General features: G+C 45.2%; 1 protein-coding gene across 1 annotated transcript in view; it reads right to left on the bottom strand.

Moving 5' to 3' along the window:
• Positions 1-4,245, bottom strand: part of PRPF6 (pre-mRNA processing factor 6) — a 35,299-nt gene extending 31,054 nt beyond the window's left edge. Inside the window, exons 1-4 of the mRNA XM_037915224.2 lie at positions 4,011-4,245; positions 1,934-2,099; positions 1,138-1,256; positions 348-426 (exon numbers count right to left, since the gene is read on the bottom strand). Coding sequence (XP_037771152.1) covers positions 348-426; positions 1,138-1,256; positions 1,934-2,099; positions 4,011-4,192 — 546 coding nt within the window. The 5' untranslated portion in view covers positions 4,193-4,245. The remainder of the gene's footprint in view (positions 1-347; positions 427-1,137; positions 1,257-1,933; positions 2,100-4,010) is intronic.
• Between the last annotated feature and the right edge of the window lie 15,273 nt (positions 4,246-19,518).

Below are 19,518 nucleotides of genomic sequence, written 5' to 3'. Positions count from 1 at the left end.
CGGCATATACCAACAGTACTCCAGTTTAAATCAATACTGACCAGTTAAAAAAAAAAAAAAACAACCTGTGTCCCCAATCCAAAACCATTTGCTGAAAATCATACAAGACTTAAGACATTATCAGCCCCAAATTGGTTTCTGCATCACTAGCTAATACCTTCATACCCATTCTTGTCTATTATTCAATGAAAATCAGTTCTAGTCTTAAGGCAGGGGACATGCATAACATTCTTAACAAAATACTATAGAATAGGAACTGTGCAAATAAATGCCCAAAGTCACGTCCATCTCTTCACTCTTAAAATGGGCTATTTTCTTCATAATGTGTAGGACAGTTATCTCCTTACTTTTAAATCTGAGAACTGCTGCTGAATTTTGGGACGTTCCATACGGTACTTTTCAATCTCCTCTTTCTCCCGTTGTTCTCTAGAAAATACAGAGTGCTGAAGTCAAGCTCACAGAAACTCTAAATCTAGTACCATTATTATAGAAGAAACCTGTTTGGTCAGAGCTCTTAAGGCATAAGCCTGTATCAGAGAACTGTTAACATACTGCATATAGCAAGTTGAAGTTATTTATCTATTTACAGAAGAATATTAAATATCTAGTCAAATAAGGCATATTTCAGGATCCTCAAGCAATAATACTATAGAATAAAAATTGAACTTTGGATCCAGGTTTAGTCTTAATCCCCAGCTCCCTATGGATCTGATAAAATACTCTGTTTTTAGTAACGTTTGTTAATAAACATACAAAATATCCAGATTAGAAGACTTTTCTAACAATATCTCACTTGTTGTGTGATGCATTTAAGTTCAATTATATTAGTTTTGGATTAGCATATCTCTAAATCACCAAACCTCAGCCACTTCAACCATATGCAAGAAAAGCTAGTCAGTATTAACATCTGTTCAAGGTGTCATGCAAAAAGCCAAGCACTTCTGAAAATCAGACCCACCATCTCTCACATTGGCTACCCAAAATCAGTGGCTGCTTTTGAAAATTTTTCCTTTAGAGATTTGCCCAGGAACACAGATTGAGACAGTGGAAGAGCTGGAAACAGAAGTCACAAGTTCTGACTCCTAGACCCACTAAAATCAGCAAATAATGCCTCTCTTGACAGTGCAATAATTATACCTTCTCTCTTTACGCCGTTCATCCATTCTCTTATCCAAAGCTGCATAAATAGCATCAGCTTCCTCATCATCTTTTTCATATGGACCACTTGAGAACAGGCTCCCAGCATAGCCGTTAAACTGAGAATTTTAAAAACAATAACTTCAGTTTAAAGATGCTGTTATATATCTGGCACAGTTAACAACATCATTCGGGATAAGGAAAAGACCTCAGCAAGCCACTTCTAACAGGAGCATCCATCTAACACAACCCTAAATAAAAGCAACCCTTCCCTTGCCCATACTGTATGAATTTCAAAAGCAAAACCTTTTAGTAAATAAAAATTCCCATAAGGTAAAACCATTTCCTTCAATTTTGCCTGGTTCAGCTCAAGAGACTATACAGTCCAAATAAAGACAATGACACGTCAAAGGGCAACAAAGCTCAGATTTCACTTCTGGAGGCAGATGAAAGATGTATCCCACAAAGTACCGAGACTAATGTTTTATTTATAGATCCCTCACAAGATACTCAGGGCATGATATGGACAATTAAACCACAACAGACAAACATCAAAACAAAAACCACAAACAACACTGTGGCATCTATACAAACAAAACGTAGTGTTAAGTGACTCTACAAGGAACTCTGCCCTGGTCTCCTCTACTGTAGATCTGCCACGATTAAGGGGGTTGGTTGGTTAGTGTGTGTGTGTGTGTGTGCGCGCGCGCGCGCGCAGGGGTAAAGGGGAGCAGAATTATAGACACCTCCCTCAGCTAGGAGGAAAAAGCTAACAGGAATGTTACAGTTACATCACCTCATCATAATTGGTGTCATTCAGATCTTCATCATCATCATCAGCCTGGTTTTTCTTCATCTGGTCCCCAACAGTTCTCTTCCCTGGTGGAGCATGACGATCATCCACTGGGTCGTTGGCATCTCGAGCTGGGCCAATATCAGAACGGGTGGTAAAACCCGTGGCACTATATTGAGAGACCAGTAGCCAGCATTTAGCCTAGTAGAAATAGTGCTACAATATACAGATGTCTGTTTTAATCACTCTGAAAGTGAGCCATTATAAACCTTAGAATCATAGGACTGGAAGGGCCTCGAGAGGTCATCTAGTCCAGGCCCCTGCACTCATGGCAGGACTAAGTATTATCTAGACCATTCCTGACGGGTGCTTGTCTAACCTGCTCTTAAAAATTTCCAGTGATGAAGATTCCACAATCTCCCTAGGCAATTTATTCCAGTGCTCAACCACTCTGACAGTTAGGAAGTTTTTCCTAATGTCCAACCTAAACCTCTCTCGCTGCAATTTAAGCCCATTACTTCTTGTCCTAGCCTCAGAGGTTAAGAAGAAAAAATTTTCTCCCTACTCCTTGTAACAACCTTTTATGTTCTTGAAAACTATCATCATGTCCCCTCTCAGTCTTCTCTTTTCCAGACTAAACAAATCCAATTTTTTCAATCTTCCTTCATAGCTCATGTTTTCTAGACCTTTAATCATTTTTGCTGCTCTTCTCTGGACTTTCTCCAATTTGTCCACATCTTTCCTGAACTGTGGCACCCAGAACTGGACACAATATTCCAGCTGAGGCCTAATCAGCATGGAGTAGAGCGGAAGAATTACTTCTCATGTCTTGCTTACAACACTCCTGCTAATACATCCCAGAAGGATGTTTGCTTTTTTTTGCAACAGCATTACACTGAAGACTCATATTTAGCTTGTGGTCCACTATGACCCCCAGATCCCTCTCCGCAGTACTCCTTCCTAAGCAGTTGTTTCCCATTTTGTATCTGTGCAACTGATTGTTCCTTCCTAACTGGAGTACTTGCATTTGTCCTTATTGAATTTCATCCTTTTTGCTTCAGATCATTTCTCCAGAATATTTTGAACAAACTTGTAATTCACAGGTATGTTACCTGGCCCCCATAGCTAAATGATGTGATAGTTGTTCATGCAGGAACAACTGTCCTCTTAAAGAGACAGTTTTATGCAGGATGGACCCAGGTTTTAAACAGCCCTGTTCCCCCACCAGCTATTATCCCAACACTGCCACTCCTCCAGGTCCACCTCCTTTTTAAAAATATGTAAGACCGAGGGCAGGCTGTTGGCTGCTCAGAAGCCCTAAGTCCCCTGTCCCTAGCCTTTCCCCACTCTCCCAATGCTCTTTAACTGCATCAGAGTTTCTCACACTGAGCTCCTAAGGCCTTGCCCACATGGGAAAGTTGCACCAGTTTAACCGACGATGTGAATTTAAACTGATTTAGGGCTTGTCTACACTTAAAACACCGCCACGAAGAGGCTAGCTACACTGATTCAGGTAACCCACCTCCCCGAGAGGCGGTAGCTACGTTGACAGAAGCGCAGTCTACTGTCAGCTTAGCCGGGTCGCTCAGGAGTGCGGATTTTTCAACCCCTGCGAGCAAGGTAGTCTACCAACCACAGTGTAGACACTTCCGACGCAAATCCACCCCCGAGCGAGGCAGTTACCCCAACCCAACCCCCGGTGTAAAGCGGGAGGACTTCTACCGCCGCTCCTGGAAGTGGAGTAGGTACACCATTTAAATCGGTTTAAATTCACCCCAGGGCTACAACTGTCTCATGTGGACGAGACTTAAGGGGCCAGGAGAGGGGCTGTCTTTGGCCTCACTGGGACCCACGCCGGGTGGCCCCAGCGCCCCCCACCCACACGGGGGGGGGGGGCGCATTTGCACCCCCACACAGCATGGCCGGCGGGGGGGCACACACCCACATGAGTTGGGGGCGGGAAATAGGGACGCTGAGCCCGGAGCGTCCCGGCTCTCCCGGGCCCGCAGTGCTGGGGAGGCACTGGCGGGGGGGGGGGGTCCCCAGCGACGGCGGGGGGCCCAGGCCGCCTCTCGCTCACCCGCGGCCCAGGCCCGGCACGTAGCCCAGCGGCGCCGGCATGCCCAGGAACGGCTTCTTCTTCTTGTTCATGGTGCCGGTGATGGAGGCGGTGAGGCCCGAGGCCCCGCCGGGCCCGGCCGGGTTGGAGCCCCCGGGGGGCGCCGCGGCGGAAGCCGAGGCCGAGGCGCTGCTGGCCGCCATGTTGGGGAGCCGCGCGAGGGGGCGGCGCTACCCAGGCGGGCCGCGCGGCCGGAAGGGCCCGGCGGGCTCCGTGTCGCTCCTCAGGCCGGGCGCGTGTCACACACACAACACACCCACCCCGTGTGACACATACACACACACAGAGTGTGTCCCATTCATAGACATACACCCGCAGTGTCACACTCACCCCGTGTGCTACTTACACACAGAGTGTGTGTCACATTCATAGACATACACCCACGGTGTTACACACCCACCCACCGTGTGTTACATACACACACACACACACAAAGTGTGTGTCACATTCATAGACATACACCCACGGTGTTACACACACACATACACCGTGTGTTACACACACACACAATGTTACACACACACAGTGTGTCACATTCATAGACATACAACCACAGTGTTACACACACACACACACACACACACCGTATGTTACATATACACACACAGAATGTCACATTCATAGACATACACCCACAGTGTTACACACTCCCCCGTGTGTTAGATACACACACAATGTTACACACACACCGTGTGTCACATTCATAGACGTACACCCACAGTGTTATACACACACCCCGTGTGTTACACACACACACACAATGTTACACACACACACAGTGTTACATTCATAGACATAAACCCACAGTGTCACACACACACACCGTGTGTTACGTACACACAGTGTGTGTCACATTCATAGACATACACCCACAGTGTTATACACACACATACACACACACCGTGTGTTACATACACACACAATGTTACACACACAGTGTCACATTCATAGACATACACCCACAGTGTTACACACACACACCATATGTTACATACACACACACAGAGTGCTTGTCACATTCATAGACATACACTCACAGTGTTACACACGCACACACCCCCATGTGTTACACACACACAATGTTACACACACAGAGTGTTACATTCATAGACATACACCCACAGTGTTACACATACACAGTGTGTTACACAACACACACAGTGTGTTACATTCATAGATATACACCCACATTACACATACACAGTGTGTGTTACATACCCAGACACATGCAATGTGTGTTACATACACACGTGTGATGTATGTCACATACATAGATATACACCTGCAGAGCGTGTTACACACAGACACACACAGAGTGTGATATATAGACATACACCCATATGGTGTGTTACACAATTTTACATGCACACAGACATATGCAGTGTTACAGTATTACAGACATGCTACAGACACAATATTATGTACATAGACATACACAGAGTATGTTGCATACACACACAGTGTTACATTGACATACACACACATACACAGTGTTACGTACACAGACATAGACACAGTGTGTTACATATGCACATACACATGTGGAGTGTGTTACATATGCACACAGAGTGTTAGATACATACACATATATACAGCGTGTTATGCACATGCACACACAATAATTACCCATGCATTCACACAGTGATATGCACGTGAACACCCAGCACTACATACACACAGGCACACATAGTGCATTATATACATACACAGACAAAATGCATTATTTATATACTGTTACCCCATTTTGACCTGAATGGCTAGTCAGGACTTTGTAGGTTATTCCAGTTGGGAGCAGAAATTGACGATGGAGTTTGGCATTTTCTTGATGCAATCTTGTTTATTTACAAGGTATGTACAAGGTTCTACTTCTTACCAGGAGGAACCAGGGGATAGCTTTTTTGCGTATTAGCCCAAACTTCATTCATCCATCATGTGTAACCCAAAGCCTCTTTCTGGACTACTTCCAGGGCCACATCATGCTTCAAGGCTGCTCCGTGGCTTTCTTGCTCTGCCTTTAAGTCTCTCTCAGTTTCATGTCTGCACTCCATCTTCAGCTTGTTTTTTACACACACACACGCTGGCCCAGTGGCACCCTCTGCCCATGTGGTGTTAATTTCTGAGCAGACTCCATTATAGATTGTTTTAGGTAGGGCCCCTTAACTGTCTCTGACAGGTATTTTACATGAAGGGCATGTTCACACCCATCAGTTTCAACAAGGATTTAACCCAGCTCATTACAACAGAACACTCTCTCACACACAGCGCCTGTTACACACATACACATCCCCTCAGTATGTTACAGAAGGGGGCAGCAGCCTTCCTAAGCCCAGGCCTGCGAAGATCCCTATTGCACATGCAGAACCTTTCATCCCCAAAGGCCCCAGGATATTTGGCAAACTGTGCAGATGCTGCATCCGCCACGACGAGGGGATCTTTTGACTGAGGAAGCCAGGACCTTGTCTACACTAGGTCTAATCTTTTTTTCTTAAATTTCCCACTGTTGCTACTGCTCTTTTGGGCCGGCAAGTGGGAGCGCGAGCGCAAACAAAGCTCCAAGTGTCCATTAGTGTTTCAAGCAGTGTGGGTTTCTCTACACTAGAAACTTGCATCGGCGCAGCTGCACCTTATATACATAGTTACACCAAAGTAATCCTGTAGTGTAGACCAGAGCTGTATTGCATAGACCTGTGCTGAGTATGTTGGGTGGGGCATTATGAACAGATTTGTTTTTCAAGGGGGCTGTCTTGGAGGCCATTCATTGGTAGCACAGAGTTCAGGGAGTACTTGAGAGGCAGGGGTCTTTGGGCCCAAATCCCCATGGGGATATGGGAGAAAGTAATCTGTTAAGGAAGTGGAGTTGCAGCTGCATAGTTTTCTTTCTGGATATGGCCCTCTGTTCATAAAGTACCTCTGAAGCACAGCTGAGGTTTCCCACTTCATCAATGTGGAGAAGGCGGGTAGTCCGGAGAGAGAAAAATGGTACATTGTAAAGTTAGGGCATTTACTTCCCGTTGTTGCCTCGGCACATCATGATGCAGCGTGATAATGGGATGTCTGTACGTCAGCATGTCCTTCGCATCATCAGAACATCACTGCTACTTTGCTTTGCCTGGTTTCCATTCACCCAGTAAAGCTACCCAGGTTTGCTGGAATGAATCTCAGCCCTACTTCATAAAAATGTCCTTGGCAGAACTTTCAACATATTCTGGCCTGAGTGACAGATTTATAGCAAGTATCAGAGGGGTAGCTGTGTTAGTCTGGATCTGTAAAAGCGGCAGAGAGCCCTGTGGCACCTTATAGACTAACAGACGTATTGGAATATAAGCTTTCATGGGTGAATACCCACTTCGTCGGATGCATGATGAAGCAAAACCAGGCAGATTTGCTTTAAAGCTGCATTAGAAATATTACAAAGCTCTACAAAACTCCACTGCATTGACTCAGCTCTCAAGTGGCTACTCTTCCACTGTGAGAGACTTTTAAGAATTTGTTGAGGAGTAAAGACTTTTCTCTGTGAAATCTTGATGGTTCCTGATGGCCTTTGCTTTTTTGTTTACCACCAGATGGAGCACTTTACACATGAATTTGTCCATCAGAAATAATCATCTTACAGATGCATAGTTGAAGAGGAAAAGAAAGAAGCTAAAGGTTCTTTCTACATGTCCACACTTAACATTCAAACCCACCTTTCTGAATGAAAGCATATAAAATCTTCACACTGTACTTCTTTCCAGAATTCATTCAAAACTCAAGGGAAAAAAGGTCTTCATAGCTTTAGTAAATTTCTGTCTACTCTTCAGCCTAATGATTACAGCCTAGTTTTGTACATCAAGTGAACTGGTGTCTCATGTAACAGATCTTTATGAGAAAATTAATTCCATATCTTAGCTCTCTGTATGAAGTTAAGTTTAATCTGTGTGGGTGTATTTTGCTATATTGCTTATTTAAGGGATAATATCCATGGCACTGATATATGCAAAGCAAATAATTGAGCTTGTTGTTGATTAAATGCTGAAGTGGAGCTGTGGCATTTAATCAACGGCAAGTGCCATTTATTGCAAACATCGTTCAGCACCATGACAATTACTGCCATTGTACTACTAGAGAGCACTTTTAGGAATCTATTCTTATTTCAAAAGGGTTTTCAACTGGTGTGTTGCTATCACCATCTTTGTAGGACTTTACAGTGATGTTTATATCTGGGATAGGTGGGTGGAATTAACTATTGCTGCTGGCTTTTAGGACCCTCAAAATAAGTGTAGCCCTCTGTCCCACTCCATTCCTAGTAAGCCTCAAATTGCAAAACAGTAGGATATTTTACATGGGGTGTGTTGCTGTGTCAGTGCGTTGATTACAGGGGGAGGGGGAAAGGAGATTGAGAGGGGTGCAAAGAAAGATGGATTGAGGGGATTTATGGGGCATGTGGAGGGAAGACATTATGAAGGCCCTGATCCTCCTAAAAAGTCATGCTGATGTCCCCCAGAATCGTAAAACTGGTTCCATTAACTACTGATGAAGTGCAGGACAGAAAGTGCATAGCTGATCAAGGGTGGGTCTTGAATGTGAATAATTGATCCAGGGTGGAAGGCATGTGTGGAGAAAGGAGTGAAACCACTGGAGATAGGGTCTGAACGTCAGTAGTGGTTTCACTGTCGTGAATAATGATCGTGCTCTCTCTTTAGGACTCCATTTGGCTGAGAGTGTTCTTTTCTTCTAGACTGTGCTCAGTGTCATTGTTATGAGTTATTATTTGCTTGGCACTGGCAGCGTGCTCAGTCTTTTATCCCATGTGCATGCAGCAACCTGGGGCAGCAGGAAACAACAGCAGTGGAAAGAGAAATTGGATACATATATACTTTAGCCCAGAGCCACAAAATTACTTTGATGCCTAAACCCCTGACTTAGGCACATGAGTCCCAGTTTTAGGCACCACTACAATTCACAAAACCACTGCTTCAGCGTTGCCTAACCCTGGAGGTGCCTAAACTTCCACAGGTGCCTATGTTCCTGCCTCTGCGCATGCGCACAGCTGCCTTCCTCGCCACATCTAGATACCTATATCCTACCGAATCCCTAGCCTGAGCCACAAACCAGAAGGAAGCTAGGTGGAGGAACACCTCTCACGCATGGGGCACGATCTGATAGGTGTGCTCATAGCCTGCCCACTAGATTGGGTCCCATTCAAAATCTGGCAGGTGGTGGTTTTATAATTTATAAACCCAGTGGTTAAGGCACTAACCTGGGATGTGGAGACCCAGGTTCAATTCCCATTTCAGGCAGAGGGGGGAGAAAGGATTTGAATAGGGGAGTCCAACACCTCTTGGGAGAGGGGGGTGCTAACCACTGAGCTATTCTGGTGTAGGTCTCCCTCACTCTTTCCTGTGGAAGATGTTGCATTGTGGATTAATAATTAAAGAATCACTGGAGCAATGGGACAGGAACATGGGTCTTTCACCTCCTAGGTGGGTGCTCTAACTAGCAAGCTATAGAATCATTCTTCTGCTGGCTTGCCCAACAACTATGATTATTGCAACACATAACGCCCTTTGTAACTCTGGACCCTTCTAAAATGTTTCCAAAGCTGTTTGACCAGACTCCATGGTACGTTTTGCTATTACTGGATGTTCTGTGAACTGGATGTCCTGTACTTAATGCATCCTTGCATATACTTACTTGATGTTTTGCTTCTTTGCCAAAATTAGGACAAGTACCCAGAGACAGGACAAGGCTTTATGGTTTTTCTATTTCTTCCCCTTGGCACAGAGCAACATTTTCAGTTTTGGCTCAGGGCAGCAGAAAGAGCTTATCCTCTGGCAATTGTAATTCATTTTGTACATGCCTCTTAAAATATTTTTATTGTGCAGTTATTTCACTTTTACATGTGTGTATGATACTGTAAAAACGAAAAGTGAAGTATTGCACAGGACTAGCGTAGCTGAACTTAATCAAAAGCAACCCAAATAAGTCCTTTGACAAGGGCTTTAATATCTCTTCAGCACTATTGCTTTGCGGCACCGCAGTTCTGCTTAGAAGATAGAAGGAGATCGTAATCCTGGTCAGAGTGTTGCATGGACAATCCCTAATGGTGTAAGTCCACCCTCCCCATCAATACTGGCCCAAGGCCAATCATGGATGGTACAAACTGCCCAACTACTTCACAAATTATTCCTGTTGAGGCAAGCCCTGCAATAGAGACTGAAGCAAGATCAGTGGCATGAGACACCCCGTGGAAACTGTCCCTGGACAATAGCTGGAGCATTTCCAGACGGTTCCGGAGAGTGCTTACGAAGGACAAATTTTAGCATCCCCAGCCATGCAATGAAGACGGCTTGATGGATGGACCTCTTTATATGTGATAACTATGAGTTAGGCCATCCAGGTCTAAATAATAGCTCTTGTCCTCCATTTCATCCCCAAACATTCATCCCTTTGGTATATTCCAAATTTTAAGCTTCTCAGGAGCTTTCATAAACATAAAGAAGGAGAGTCTGCGTTGCCTAAATCTGATTTAAAAAAACCCCTCTCAGTGCCGCTCGCTTTGCTACATAAAAGGCACAATAACTGAAAATAAGTATATAAGACTAGATCCTTACCAGGTGTAAATCGGGATGTTTTCAGTGAAAAAAAATGGAGCTGTACCAATTTACAACAGCTGAGGATCTGGCCCATAAGAAAGAGCAAAGCAATTTTCCTCCTAATTTGTGTCTAATAATGAGAAAATCCTAACAGATTCATGCCATACTGAACAAAAGACGTGCACATGCATTTAAATAACTTGGATCTTTTTGCTGATTAATTACAAATTGGGTTCTTCTTCTTTTGCATTTCCAATTAAGAGTTGAAACAGATGGTGAAAGCTTAATTTAAACTTATATATCCCTTGAAATAATCAGAATCTCTGTGTGCTGGGGTTTCTGCTACATCAAGAGGCTTTGAAAAGAATCAGGACTACAGGAGAAGTCATCTTTTATTAGAAATTTATGATTGGGTAAGCTAGATGAGCCAGAGGTATGCTAATGCTTTGTGTTGCCTTTTGCCTGTGTGTCACCGGTTCAGATCCACTCCAGGGCCGTAGACTGAAAGTTGTTGACATCAGATGGATGGTTGTGTGGTAATGACTTCATCTAGTTTCTAAGGGACAAAACCCATATGATAAAAATCATCATCAAGCTTATGCTCAAATAAATTGGTTAGTCTCTAAGGTGCCACAAGTACTCCTTTTCTTTTTGCGAATACAGACTAACACGGCTGCTACTCTGAAACCTATCATCAAGATTGGCACCCTTGCAACCAGTTTTCATCTTAGCATATGCACAATGTGCCTCAGGTGGCATGTGACCAGGATTCATCACCGAATTTGGTCCACTGGTTGGATGCTTAGCTTCCCTGGTCCGGGCCAGGTACTGACAAGAAGCACAACAGGAACATTGATCCATGCCCTGCCTTGCAACCAGTGTTGGGCCATAGTTGCTGAGTTACCCTCTCACTGCCACTAGGGCCTCAGCAGGCAAGTTGCTGAGCTTCCTGACTTCAGAGCATATCAAAAATAATGGAAGAAGAAACTGCTTTTAAAAGAGTAAGGTCCAGAATTTCAAAAATATTAGGCTGGCAAAATGGGTGTGCAACTGCATGTCATATTCATGCATGCAGATACCACAGATGAGTGTGCAAATGGGGTAATTGCACATGTAAATATGCTTAATTACTGTTTGCATGTGCAATTTACCCAATTTGCAGAAACTGTTGTAATAACTACTGTACTTGCACAAAGTGGGAGTGCAATTGCACCTTTTGTGCTTTAATAAATCTGCCTGTGAGAGTGCGCTACCTGTAGCTCGCTGGTCACAGGTAATTGTGTAACAGAAAAGATCACAAGTTTAACTGGAAGCAATTAAACTTTTATGGTGGAGATTGTTGACACTTGGGGGCAATGGTTGGGTAGTGAGGTAATTAGCCCTATAAGGGGATGGCATACAATTGTCAGGAATAGGAAGTAAGGGGGGAGCCATGTTCGCCCTGCTTGGAATCTAGTGATTAAAGGTACATACGGGGAAAAGAAATGGACTGTCTGTTTTGGGCTTTGCAATTAAAAACAAAAATCATACTTCTCCATTTCACTGGAGGGAGTAGAGCTACTGGCAAGAACTCAATAGTGAAGTGCAGTGGGAGGAACAGAAGGCTTCACCCTGAGGAAACTATTGGGATGTGTTACAGTCCTTCCACACAGGAAACTAAAAGAAGGCTGTGGAATTCTGAGCTAGAATAGTCTCTCCAGTCAACAACTTTGGTAAATCTTATCAGAGACCAGTAGCCAGAGAAGAGCTTTAAATACATAAATAGATAGAAAATTGCAGGTTAATGCAAAGCCTGCATTTTTTTTTATTAAACTACAGTTTCCCAGTGTTTTAAATAAACTGTTTTAATGAGGTCTCTGAGAAAGGATTACTTTTTTTCTCAACTATTACCAAACTCCTCAGCATCCTTCTTCACTGTCCTTTAATCATCCCGTTGTAGTCCAAAGAATATTAGATACGTGAAAGGACGCTTCCTTTATGCGACATTATAGCTGGCATAATGCCATTATTGCTGAATTCCTCTGTGCAAATGTGTTTATGTTTAGGGGATATTTGAAAGGTTTAAAAACAATATTCTCCTGGGAGCCATATTAATCATAGTCAGCCCCTTGGGCTTGATCTCCTTTCTTAACCATGAACTTTAATACAGGAACATTTTCTAGCACAGCACTTTCTGAACAGACTAATTAAGCCCCAAAGTAATTTTCTGTCCAGCACTAGAAGCAGCAGCAGGTTGTCATCAGGTGCAAGTGGCTTTAATTTTCAGCTTTGTCTTCCCAGAGATGCAGAGGTGTCTGTAGAACGGGTGGCCTGTTGAATATGAACAGAAATGGAAAATCAGCTTGTTGCAGGTAGAGCTCTGATCCTGCTTTCCAGCCCCACAGAAACAGTTCAGCCTCCACCACTTAGATGTCCACATTGTGCAGTTTATTTCAGATCCCTCCACCAATACCTTTACAGATCCATGGGGCAATACTATTTAGAGCAGCGATTCTCAAACTGTGGGTCGGAACCCCAAAGTGGGTCACGACCCCATTTTAGTGGGGTCACCTGCTGGGGCCCACGGCCGAAGCCTGCGGGTTTCAGCCCTGCATGTTGGGACTCAGGTTACAGGTCCCCCGCCTGGGGCTGAAGCCCTTGGGCTTCAACTCCCCCCCGGTCAGTGGGGCTCGGGGCTTCATTCCCGTCCTGGGGTCGTGTAGTAATTTTTATTGTCAGAAGGGGTCGCAGTGCAATGAAGTTTTAGAACCTCTGATTTAGAGCATCTCCAGGACCCAAGAGGTCTACTTCCCTTCCCTGAGAACTCTCTGAGGCTATGTCTTCACTAGCACTTTTGTCAGTAACACTTTTATCAGTCAGGGATGTGACTGATTGGGAGCGGGCCCAGATTGGATAACCAAAAATTCAGATAATCAGGAGAATTGAAAAAGAGCTTTCTATCCCTTACTTTAAGATGGGCAGGGGAGGGCTTGGGCACTCAGCCCTGCGTGGCGGGGGCTCAGGCAGCTGGTGATTTGGTTAAAACAGAGAGCCGGATAACGGAGGCTTGGATAAACAGGGTTCTACTGTATATCAGTAAAACATCGAGTTCAACGGATACCTATATATAGTGTGGCTAGGGAAACTAAAGTTCAGCATTTCATTTTAATTATGGAAAAACATGGATTTTTATGTTTTTTTATCAGAGAAGTTTGGGTTTTTTATCACAGAAAACGAGGATCCCTGCCCATTAGATAATTACACTCTATTCCTCAATCAAACCTCCCTGTGGGAGCCAGTGAACACAGTTCTGGATCCCTTGCTAGCTCCCAGCACTCTGTCACACTGTCTCTGAAAACAGACACAGTTCAAATGTATTATTCTCAGGGTGACCAAATAGCAAGTGTAAAAAATCAGGACACTTTGTTTTTTCGGGGGGGGGGGAAGAGATAGTTGCCTATATAAGACAAAGCCCCTAATATCAGCACATCTGGTCACCCTACTCTCAGCTGAGTAGACAATATCAAATGTGGCTGCATTCTCTTTGGTTTACTTAGACATTTCATGATACCTTTGCAGTGGCAAAACTTTTCTCAGGTTTGCTGCCCCTTCTTTTCACTGTTGCAAAAGGCCTTTTGGTTACAGTGACAATCTTGTGAAACTACACCAGCGAAAAGTGATTTGTGTTTTGCCATTTTGCAAAATTGACAAGAAGCCAAAATAAATCATTTTTTAAAATGACTTGAAGTGGGTCATTTCTCATTTGAAATAGGGGCTTGTGCCACCCAGAAGTGTGTGTTTTGTAATGTATATATTGGTTGAAGAAAAGGGCTCACCTTACCCATTTTGTGTTTCTGTTCTTTTGGGGACCTGTACAGCTCTTGCTATTTGTTGTAGCTATGATTGGCTGATTTCAAAAATTGCAGAGCACCAATGGTGAAATTCACCCTGTTCACAGGGTCCACGTTAGACCTGCTTCAATCCCATTTAAGATTAATAGGTTTTAAATGGCACATTAGCCTTATGCTGGCCTTCTGCATAGGGGTGAATTTCAACCCTAATGATCAAGACAGTTCGGAAGGCCAGTCTCTGATGTTGAGGACCAGTCTCTTGATCTGAAAGTCCGTATTTCCTGTTGAAAAACAGTCTCCAGTGCTGAAGACCTTTCCCTGATGATCGGTGGACCAGCACAGGGGTGGAAACGGCTTATACTTTTCCCAGTATTGCTGCACCTCTGCTGTCTCTTGGCCTGACTCAAAGCCCATTGAGATCAATGGAAGCCCTTTCCATTGGCTTCAGTGGACTTGGGATCAGGCCCTCTGGGAAAGGGAAAAGGAAACAAATTGACCAGACTAAAGTTCTTTGGAATTTAAATTTTATGGGGATTTGACATTCTACCGAGATCACTGAAAGCTTTCGCACAAGCAATTATAGAGTTCATTTCTAATCATGCTGGAGAGAGAAAGACCTACTGTGCCCTTGTCTTTTTGATAGATGGGTTTCCTCTCCTGAGCTATCCGTCTTTTCTAAGAGGATTTTGTCCATAAATGTAAGCTCGTTGGGTAGAGAAAGCGAACTTTGCTTCTGCTGTGCAGATGGAGTGACTGTAGGGAGTAGCCTGATTCTTTCCTCCAAAGCATTGGACAATGCTTCAGAATAATATCTGGAAACATAATGAATTGGGAATGGGCTGCTGGGCTGCCAAAGCACATGGCAGTAATCTGGGGAGCACTCAGTGATTTAAAGATCCAAGTTAAATATTTTGCATTCATCTTCCAACCAGCAGCCTTGAGATTTGTTCAGCTGGAGTTCACGTCTCCTGGATAAGCCGTTAAAATTGTCAATAAAGGACTGAAAATAGAGAAGGTTTTCAGTGCGCTGAAGGGCAGTACATAATCTTGCCCAGTGAGGATGAAAAGGGACATTAATACAGGAGCGATTTACATTAACTAGCGAGAAAGGGCTCTGCAAGGCTCCTAGGTATATTAGAAGCTTCATCTCCTTTCATAGCCTCTTGCTGCAGCAGCAATGAGTGTGGTGTCACAAAACCTGAAATTATTACTTTGCTTTAGCATCAAAAACGTAGCTGAAGAAGAATTTGGGGGGGGGGGGGGAGCTCTATTTACAAGCAAAGTGCAAAGTAAATAGTAATACCCTCTTCCCTGGGACAAGTGGAATGAGCTAGGCAGTCTCAATCCAGTTACCAGAAGATGGCTGTACACATCACAAAATTTAACCAGCCCTCTGCTGGCTTTCTCATTAGAGCTCCAGGACTGAATGGGCATGAAGACTTTTACTCCAAGACTGAGGCAAATTGGTGGGTCCAGGTGTGGACGTTTACCATCATACATGGTTTACCTGCTTTCTAAGTGTCCAAAGCTGTCAGGCCAGCATTTTTCACCAGCACAAAATTCACGCGAAAAAGGTCTTTAAGAATTTGTTTTAAATTACTGGATTTAAAGGAAGGGAAAGCTACTAGAAGAGAAGTGATTAATACACAGGTGGTAGGTCAATGTAAGATTGCCTAAGCCCCAGTGAGGTCAATTCTATTAACATGGAATTTAGACCACTTAGGGCCTGACCTAGCTTGCATGACTCATACCTAGGGTGACCAGATGTCCCGTTTTTAAAGGGACAGTCCCATAATTAAGCCCTCCTGCAGGAATCCTGAATTTTTCTTAAAAATGGGCAAATTGTCCCATATTTTCTGTCTCTGCACCATCAGTGCTGGCGGTCCTGCTGCTTGCCAGATCCCTGCTCGCCAGCCACCCGCCCGCTAGCAGAGGGGAAGGGCTCCAGTGGCCAACGATGGGGTGGGTGTGCAAGGCTGGTGCGGGGCGAAGATGCAGCGCGCGGGGCCAGCCTCTCCCCCTGCTGGTCCGTCAGTGCAGTCCCCACTGCCTGCCAGCTTTCGGCCGGCGGGGCCCCACCCCCCATCCCGTTTCCAGCCAGCGCTGGCTGTGAGCTGCGGTGGCTGGTGAGTGCAGGCAGGTGCCAGGCAGCAGCCGGTTACATGTCGCCTCTGCTGCCCACCCATCAGCCTTTTATGTGCTCCCCCTCTCGCTGTCCTCTCCCTGCTTTGCCCTCCCCAGCCCCACTGCTCCTCCATATCCCCCAAGTGGGGCGCGTCCTACTCCGAGCACTGGCCAGCAGGCTCCTTCCTTGCCCCACTGCCTCTGGCTGGGCTGGTGCCCTGGGAAAGTCCAAGACCCTCCGGCCAGGGGTACTGGCCAGGAGGAACTGAGCTCTGCATGTGCCAACCCTCCCCCCCCCCCCCCCCCCCCCCACAGCGCTGGCACAGGGAAACCTTTCCACCCCTCTGCTAAGCTCTGGAGTGGTTGGGGGAGGGAGGAAGTGATTTCCAGCCTGTTCACACCCCGAACCTCCAGACTCCACAGCAGCCCCCTGGGCAGGGGCTTAGCACCCTCTTCAGCCACACCCCCTACCCCGCCCTGGATCCTGCCCCCAGGGAGCATGGGCTACTCTGTCCCCTAAGCACCCTCCTCTACTGAGCCACCTCTCTGGCCCAGTTCGCTGAAGCCCCTGCATGCTTAGGGCTTAACCCCTTCCAGCCCACGCTGAAGCCAGAGGTGGATGGGTTATGTCGCAAAAAGAAAAGGGGTACTTGTGGCATCTTAGAGACTAACCAATTTATTTGAGCATAAGCTTTCGTGAGCTACAGCTCACTTCATCGGATGCATAAAGTGGAAAATGCAGTGAGGATTTTTTATACACACAGACCATGAAAAAATGGGTGTTTATCACTTCAAAAGGTTTTCTCTCCCCCCACCCCACTCTCCTGCTGGTAACAGCTTATCTAAGGTGATCACTCTCCTTACAATGTGTATGATAATCAAGGTGGGCCATTTCCAGCACAAATCCAGGGTTTAACAAGAACGTTATGTCGGTGGCCAGCAGCAGCCTGGAGGTGTTAGCTGCCTTTCGACACTGTGGGGGCAGGAAGGGACAAGCTGTTTCTAGCCACTCAGGGGTGGGGGAGAAGAGATGAGCTCTGCAAAGACATGGGCCAGGTCATCCCCCCCACAGCTGGAAGCAGCTCCCATCCCTTCCCTCCCGGGCCACATTCTGGAGCAAATCCTGGCAGAAATCTAGGGAGGGGGGGCATGTGGCCCTGCGTGCTCCCCCCGACATGTTGCCTCAGGGATATGTGGTGCCAGGTACCAGCAGAGGCAGGTCCGTCCTGGGGGCCCAGCCAGGCATGGAGGGTGGAGAGCATGGGCTGGGAGGGTCAGGTTGGTCGGTCACACACACCTATGTGAGAGAGGTGTAGTGAGTGTCTGTGTGTGTCACTTCTCCCCAGGTGTGTATGTGGGGGGTAGGGATGCGTGTCACCCCATCCCGTGTGAAACCTAAGGCCTTAAAGATAAGAAGGTAAATAAAAAGACTCCAACTACGCAGTATTTCTTTTTAATAGGGGCTCAGTCCCCTTGATGTTAATCTGAACGTTTGTCCTGCCTCGTTCTGATCGATTGCTATTGAACTCGCTTGAATATGAGTAATTTCACCAGGTGTCCCATATTCAGCACAGGGAAATATGGTCACCCTACTCATGCCACTACTCCTATAGGACTCAGTGAGATTACACAAGCCACTAAAATAAGCAGCATTTAGATCTTAGTTTTCAGCATTCACTTTGAAACATCCAGAGGAAGTAAGTGAAATGACAGCTGATGCCAGATTGTATATTTGAAATAATGTTAGGTCTTGTTTCATATTTTATATAAAAATGCAGTAAATTATTCCAGACATAATGAATCTATAGCTACTCTGTGTCTCTGGGAATATGGTGTAGTGGTTAGCTCGGGCACTGTGAGTTGGGTCTTCTGAGTTCTAGGCCTGTCTCTGCCAGTGGCCTGCTGTGTGACCTTTCCTGAGTCCCTTAACTGCTCTCCATTTCCCCACCTGTAAAAAGAGAGCAATAATACTTATCCACCTCATGGGCAGTTGTGAATCTTAATCAATGTCTCTAAAGTGCTTTGCGATCCCTACATGAAAAGTATTGTGGCCAAGTTGATCAAAGTGACTGGTGGTTTTGGGTGCCACTTTGAGACACCTCAAGGGGCCCTGATTCTCAGAGAGCTCAGAGCAGGTGCTCAGTGCTTTCTGAAAATCAATCTCTTTTAGGTGTCTCAAGTTGGGCCCTCAAAAGCAGAGGCACCCAGAATCACTAGTCACTTTTGAAAATCTTGGCCATTAGTATTATTACTATTATTAATTACATATAAGAGGCAGCCTGGCACTAAAACCCTCGATCTGAACATTCCTGCTGTCAGTTAGGGTGTTGTTCAGAATCCAGAGGTAATTCTGGATTTTGCAAACATTCCCTATATTTCTAAGATGATGAACCAAAACCCAACCAAAATCTGGAGTATTTCAAATCTGGATCTAAATCTTGCAGATCAGGCGGAATTTCTGTTTTTTATTTTTCTGCATATTGGCATCAGAAACTCCCTGGATTTTAGAGGATGGGGAAAAGAGCATATGGTGCATTCAGCTGTCGTCCAAGTCAGTTTGCAAACAGTCCATGGCTAGTGCTGGCTGGCTAGTCCTACATCTGACAGTCTCAGTTGGAGGACAGAGAGAGAATTATGTGCTGATGTATAGCTCTGGGAAGTACCTGGGTCTCTCATCTTCCATGTGAGAGCACTCATTTATCTCTAGGGGAAAGGGAAATGACTCCACGGAGGCTCAGAGGCAAGATTTTATTACAGAATTCGACCACTACCATGTCCTGTGACCTTTACATCGCATCACATCTGTTAAAACAGCTGTGTCATGAAAGGGTGGAAGAAGTGGCCAGGCCTCCAGGGGAGGAAAACAAAGGCCTATGGAAGACTAAAGGCAAAGAGAAAAAAAAAACTATTCTGACTCTTTTGTCTCTTTCAGTGGCCTTC

This window comes from Chelonia mydas, chromosome 13 (assembly GCF_015237465.2).
Source record: "Chelonia mydas isolate rCheMyd1 chromosome 13, rCheMyd1.pri.v2, whole genome shotgun sequence".
Classification (NCBI taxonomy): Eukaryota; Metazoa; Chordata; order Testudines; family Cheloniidae; genus Chelonia; species Chelonia mydas.
Note: the sequence above shows the minus strand (reverse complement) of the source record. Positions and strands in the feature narration are given on the sequence as shown.